The 6,929-nt window shown below is 42.1% G+C and overlaps 1 protein-coding gene across 1 annotated transcript in view; it reads right to left on the reverse strand.

Moving 5' to 3' along the window:
- prex2 (phosphatidylinositol-3,4,5-trisphosphate-dependent Rac exchange factor 2) overlaps window positions 1-6,929 on the reverse strand; it is a 79,258-nt gene that overhangs the window by 49,050 nt on the left and 23,279 nt on the right. Inside the window, exons 7-10 of the mRNA XM_008307770.3 lie at window positions 5,715-5,848; window positions 4,629-4,732; window positions 3,206-3,355; window positions 2,599-2,740 (exon numbers count right to left, since the gene is read on the reverse strand). Coding sequence (XP_008305992.1) covers window positions 2,599-2,740; window positions 3,206-3,355; window positions 4,629-4,732; window positions 5,715-5,848 — 530 coding nt within the window. The remainder of the gene's footprint in view (window positions 1-2,598; window positions 2,741-3,205; window positions 3,356-4,628; window positions 4,733-5,714; window positions 5,849-6,929) is intronic.

Here is a 6,929-nt window from a genome sequence, read left to right on the forward strand (position 1 = left end):
TGTGAGAAATTAGACCAAATAGGAACACGAGGTGAAAAGATGACTGAAGTTCTTTCACACGACTATTGTTTGGTTTCCAAAGCTGAGAAAAGTTTTTTCACACTCTTATTCAACTCTCTGTAGGAACAGAGGTGAGTAAAAAGGACGTCAACTATTACTTAAAATTAATGAAAATTGTATTTTGAACTTGAGGAGCTTGAAAGTATTATTTTTTCCTCAATGTGTGTGTAAATAACAACATGTGTAGTTACTGTGTATTAGAACGACATTGAAAGGATGGACTTCTGAATGTCATTCTGCTATAATAATCTAATTAATTTCACCTATAAATTAAGGTGATTGACACATTCGTTTTAAAAGCCATGCTAATGATACTGTTCAAACAGCAGGGGGGGCTTGGTAGAAACCAGTCTGACATAATTTAGAAAAAGTTCTGGACCTTAAAAAAGAAAATCATAAAGTAAAACAGGATTATGAATTTCACAATGGAGGGAGTGGGCCGAGTGGAAGCCACGATTCCATCATAGAAATACCACTGGTTTCTGACTTCACGGTTACACCCACGTGTAATCGTGACGGACAAGACGTCCACAGACAATTCTCAGTCAACTCTGATCCAAAAGGTGCGTCGACGATCGGTTCAGACTCAGGAAGGTGTCTACATACGACCAGTCTTTGATCCGTCTAATCTTTTTAGCTGACTGATCCATTCCTCCCCGAGACCACAAGGGATCTGGTGTAGTCTGCGTGCACCAAAGGAGAAACGAACTCCTCATTCCAAAACCACCATGAAATGTAACTTGGCCACAACTATGTCCAACTGGACGTTTGGGTTATTTCTCTTCTCCCCAGGCTTTCAAAAATAACAGGGATTCTAAAATGACTGTTTACGTAAGGGTGACTTTGAGTGTGATTATTACCAGTCCAAATGTCTATTTGAAAAATTTAAAACAAATACTCACACTTGGGGCTTTTTTGGGGGGATGTGACGGAGCGCTTACAAGGCTAATTTGTTACAGGATTTAAAACGTCAAGGTCGAGGAGCAGCTTTAATAACATCCACCTGCTTTAAAATTACACGGTGTCGTCACCCAGTAAAAAGACTCCTGGCTGTCACATGGACTTTTTTATTTGTATTATTTTCAAACATGAAAAGGTTTTTGGCTGCAGCCAGAGGTTTGTAGATTTTATCTTCCTGATTTGTCACATTCTCACCCTCTGACAGTCTGATTCCAACACAGAGTTTTTTCTACTTTTGCAGCAGGAGAAGTCGAGTGAAGTTAAGAGTTGCTGTCAGCAGCTCTCAGACTCAATCAAACAAGTATTATCACTCTGTTACACCTGGCGTTTTTACTATTATTTTTACTCTTTTCCATTGTTGTTTCTGTGGTTTCGTGTTTTTACTTTGTATGTTATGGAGCGTGTAGGGCTAGCTTCCATTCTAACTCTGCAGACAGATTTAGGTTCTTTTTAGTTCAATTCATCTATTTTTATGTATTTTTTAAAAAACTGAGAAAGAGGAGACAAATACTTTTACAGGTTTTCTTGTCAGTTTAAATACTCCTTTAAGAAAATATTATATTTCAAACGTCCTTCCTCTGAATGCAATATTTAGAACATCTGTTTTCAGAATGTATATTTATATACATATATATATTGTATATTGTATACTTTATATATGTATGTGTATGTATCTATCTATATATGTTTAAGTGTGTATGCTTGTATATATTTGTTATTAGTATTGTTACCCACGTTGTATAAGTTTGCAGTACATGTTTGTCTATATGTGGATATATGTGTGTGGATCTGCTTAACACAGGGTTTTTAAATTCAATATACAATTAAATCCTGACAACATTTTTGGTACAACCTATAAATAAAAACTGAAAGAAAAGAAAAGGTCTAGTTTAAAAGTGAGCCACAGCAGACGAAGGTAGAGATATGTTAACTCACAGCAGGGCGTGAGAAGTCACAGACACCAGGAGATGAACACGTCACTGATCCACACACAGCTGCCCTCTAACTTCAGCCAGCTTCTTACTATAGTTACCTCATGGATTCCTCAACACAGAGTTTATTGTAATCTAACATGGGCGAGTAAAAAGTGTCCAGTCATCTGAGTCGCACAGGAATATCTCCCGACTGATTTATGACCGCCATTCAATGGCCAATCTGTCCCCAGATACCACAGCAATAATCCTTAAAGGAGATTCATGGAATAAATCTGTCTAGAATTTATTTTCCCATGACTGAGTTTGCGTTACATGAAGTCTGCTGAAACAGAACGCAGCGACCGGGGCTGCTGTGTTTTTACAAATCCCTACCCATTCAAAAATGAAACCACGCTTGAAGAAACAGATCCTTATTTCCAAAGTGTTTTGTTGACACCGTACGAGACCTACATGAAACAAAAAAGAGCCACAAGCGGTGAGAGTTCAAATGCACTTAATTGGATGCAGATATTTATTCTGGTTCAAGCGCGAGGCCTTGCGGCGCAGTCGTCCTGTTCCACTCCTCCACAGATACACACTGTATCTAACAGGCACACACCGGAGGAAACCACAAGGACACAACACTGGTCGGCTGGAGACGTACCTTCCCAGGAAGCACTTGGGGAACGTGGTGAGCTTGCGTTTCCGATCCTTAATGAGGTTTCCCTTGGTCATGAGGTGGTAGAGCTTCTCCCCCTTCTCTGACACCATCACCCACGTATCCTGCTCCATGCCCAGCCTCAGACCTGCACAGCAGGAGGAGGAAGAGGAGGTGAAAGAGAAGGAGTGATGGTGCAAGAAAAAAAGCCTGTCGTCAGTATCAAGGCATTAATAATAAATCTGCTCTAAACTGTACGAGCTGTGACATCAATTACTAAACAGGAGAAGGTTAATGTCTCCTGATTTCACCAGGTAATTAGCAGTGACTTTCAGTGTCTGACCTTCACTGTGTCCTGACAGGGTTAATGTGAAGTTTATCTCCTACACAAAAGGAACGTGTTTTCTGTGTGTTTTTCTTGCCGACACATTCAACAAAGATGCCCTGAAACAGCGCCCTGAGAGTCTCTCACTCTCACCTGCTGAATAATCAGCAGTCTAAATTGCTGCGTATTGATCTCCTCAAATGCAGCATACGTTACGGTTAGGAATAAAAGTTCACAGAGTTGAACCTGAGCGTTTAATAAGTGAGCAGGTCCCCGCCCCTGTCTTACTTTTCCTGCGCTCCCTCTCCTTCATGATGGCCTCCAGCCACTCCTGCTTCTCCTCCGGGGTCTTGGCCATGCAGACGAACCACTTGTTCTTGGCCGTGTTGTGGATCTTCCAGCCATTGTTGACGATGTTCCCGCTGCTGTGGTAGTCGGCTGTGAGTCAGAGGAGAGCACAGACACATCAGAGTTACATAAAGAGCCGTCGGAGGGGAGGAACAAAATGGGCAGAATCCTGTAGTGATGGATGATCTGTTGGCCTGAAGCAGCACTGATTTAAAATAGTAGGAATATCTTCCTCTATTTCACTGCAGACACCGACTAGAGACTCATTTTTCCTGCTCTTGTCCAAGCCCTCGTGGCCTCCTCATTGAGTGTTTTATTGATTATCGCTCGACTCGATAAATGAGACAAACGATGGAACACAGGGTAAGGAGAAAAATCATTCATCAGTGTTGCTTAATTATTCTCAAAAGTCCTCCAAAGAACATGGAATTTTCTAGAGGCGGCTGCACCAGCCTTATTTGTACTGGACGTTAATGGACATGTGAGACAGGTGAATGTCCGAACCTGCTGCAAGTGCATGTTAACCTTTGACCCTCTGTTGAAGCTTGGTCATTGTTTCCATTTATTAGTGATACATTTTAAAAGCCTCTGAAGACGACCTACAACTTCCCCACTCACAGGGTGTAACAGGGAGCATCACATTACAATCATCATTCAAAATCACAACTACACAGTGCTGTCCTTTACAAGGCAGGCCTCAAGGGCGTCTGTCAACCTCAGGCGAGCAAGTGTGTGTGTGTGTGTGTGTGTGTGTGTGTGTGTGCATGGGAAAAAGAAGTCTGTGGTACTGTGTTGGAATCTCGGCGAAAATACTGTTGTCGCCCTTCAGATTGAGATCTCCCGCCTCTGGAGAAGAACACCCACGACTTACTGCACCACCGCCTTCCTCCGTGTTTATCCCCCCGCAACCCTCCCCCCCCCTCTCCAACCCTTCCATCTCTCACCAAAAACACCCAATATTACTGTCCATCTCAGCCTGCTGTGCAGGAAACGACGGCTTCTACAAATATAAATGGTAATCATTGGCTGCGTCAGGCCAAAAGACACAAGAGCCGGAGTTCACCGAGTCCCGTGTCTGTAACTATAGATTTCTAAAAAATGTTTAAAGGTAAATCTTATTTTTTCCATTGGCAAACCCTGAGCATAAAATCACACAGTTGTGCAGCAGCTGGGAACAGAGAGTGTGTTGTCATTGTTCTTGTGTGGGTGATTATGGCACATTTTTAAACCTTCTGCTGCCAAGAGGGTTGGAATAAAAAAAAATGAAAACATGAAAAGCAAGAGCAGAAAAGAATGAGAAAAGGACAAATCAGGCCCACGTTTGTCCAAAGTCAACACCAGCACTTCCAGCGGAGCCACTCACCCGTGCCGTCGTCCACATTTTCCACCTCCATCACCTCAGTGTTGATTCTCCCTCTGAACAGGTAGCGAGGACCATCTGTGGCCGTTTTACTGTTTTTTAAACGCCTTGAACAAAGACAATCAAAGACATGTGTTAATGTTAATGCTGTTTAACCAAACCTTCAGAGTAATTAGTCCCACTCGTTGTACATTAAGGACCTGTTTAAGAGGCTAATGACATTCACATGCATACGTTTCCCCGTATGTACTAATTAAATTGATGGAGTGAAATGTAACCACATCAGGTGAGCTATTGAATTCTGGTCAGGGCAATGTTTTTCTTTTCTTTTTGTATTTTTTTTTAAACCTGCTCTGAGCTACTACCTGCAGACGGAGAACATTCAGTAAAAGCAGATCAAAGCAGGTGGCAAACAAAAACACATGGGATGGATGTACCTGCTTTGTTAGCAGCAGCAGCAGCAGCAGCAGCTCGGTGTGTGTGTGTGTGTAAAGCAGAACCTGTGTGTGTTTTCTAGAGTTGCTGCCTATTCATTACGGTCTCTGCCTGCAGAGGGACAACAATGCTCCGCAATCAGCCAAAGTTTCCTGACTCAGATTGCACTCATTGTAATAAATGTCACATTGTTGGGCTCAATGAAAGATTGTAACATGGCTTTTCTTTCAGCACTTCCATGAAGAACATATTTTACCCACAGTGCACTGCTCCCCTTCATTCAGTCTTCATAAAAGCAAAGAACAAAAATGTGGTGCAGTGAATTATTTATGAAGCTCTGAACAAACTGCAGGTGAACAGAGAAAGAAAAGTAAATGAAATAATAGCATTTAAATCTCTAGATTTTGTCTTTTCTAGTCAATGATGAAAACCTCAGGTCTGTGTTTGTTTTTAATTACTAAAAATATGACTCAACAATTTAAGTCCGGTAATATTGATTCTCTAAATGCAAGGGTGTTTTCACACAATATAGGAAGCAAACATTATTTTCACCAGTTACTAAATAATTCAAAAGCAAAGTCCATGTAAAATATGTTTCACTTTAAGTTAAAAGGGGGCAGATGATTCACTAAATTAATGAGTCAGTGTAAACACCTGTTCTTCTTCTTGCAGTAGACCAGGAGTTTGTCGAAAAGGAAGAAAATCCTCTCCTGTATGTTTCCAGCTGAAATCTTCAACAGAACTCCCTGCATGAGCATCTCCGTGCACGTGTCCGTTATATTAGAGCCCTGGAAACACACGCAGGAACATGTGGTCACATGATGCTTAGACGAGTGAGATCATAACATGGTGGGATTCTTTTTCTTTTTTTTTTCTCAAATACACCTTAAGTGTCTCTGCACTTCACTTTTAAAGCTTTCAGTTTTCACATATAGCGTCTGGACAGGAGGTGGGATCACACTGCCCAGCCTTTCCTGTTCACCCTCTGTGGGGTCTGTAAAAACACTCCTCGCTTCCTCCGGGCAGATTGCTGGGGGACCTTAAAACGTGCAGTTGTTAATAGCGTCTATAGAATAACATCCCGTCCAGTCGAACTATGCGTCGCATTGTGGAGCCCGCTCCCCATATTGGTCGGGGTTCCTGCTGCAAGTGATAAAGTGTGCTCTCACTTCCTTTACCTTGCCTGTTCGGGGGAATTTATGGACCCCGTCTGATCAGCCCTTCAGAGCTAAAAATATCTCCCATGCGCACGGAGCCGGAAAATGTGCTAAGCATTTCCTCCTGCTGGAGACATCAGCCAGCCAAAATCTATCCCATTTTTTCCTTCGTCCCTCCTCGCCCTTTTTTTTAATTCCCCCTCTCCTTCATTCTTCAGTCAATTCATCTATCTCCTCCTTTCTTTCCTCCACACTTCTTTATCCTCCAGCTCTTTTAGGAGCCTTTTAACTCCCCAGCTCTCGACCAGATGTTAAACTAATTTGCAGCAAGTGAACGTGTGTGCACACCAGACACAGAGAGGCCAAGTGGTCTCGGTCACGTGACGGGACCTAGACTATATCACACTGGTCTGGATTGTGTCGCTGTGTTTGCCTTGTGGAGTAGGTAAAGTGTTCCCTTTGGTTTTTTCGTAGGTTTTAACACAGGATTTCACTCAGTTACTGTCCAGACAGACTTTTTCGCAGCATTTTTCTGTCACTCTTCACCTTGAGCTGGTTCCAAGACTGGATTTAAAAGCCTTGGATTATTGATTAAACTGAATGCTAACTGTAAATTCTTACCGTCTGTCAATAATGATAAATTAGAATTAAAATCCAAATGAGAGGGAGGCAGGAAGGTGGTAATTATAAGGAAGTAAGTTATTGCCTCTCC

The sequence above is a fragment of the Cynoglossus semilaevis genome, chromosome 3, assembly GCF_000523025.1.
Source record: "Cynoglossus semilaevis isolate Cse_v1.0 chromosome 3, Cse_v1.0, whole genome shotgun sequence".
Lineage (NCBI taxonomy): Eukaryota > Metazoa > Chordata > Actinopteri > Pleuronectiformes > Cynoglossidae > Cynoglossus > Cynoglossus semilaevis.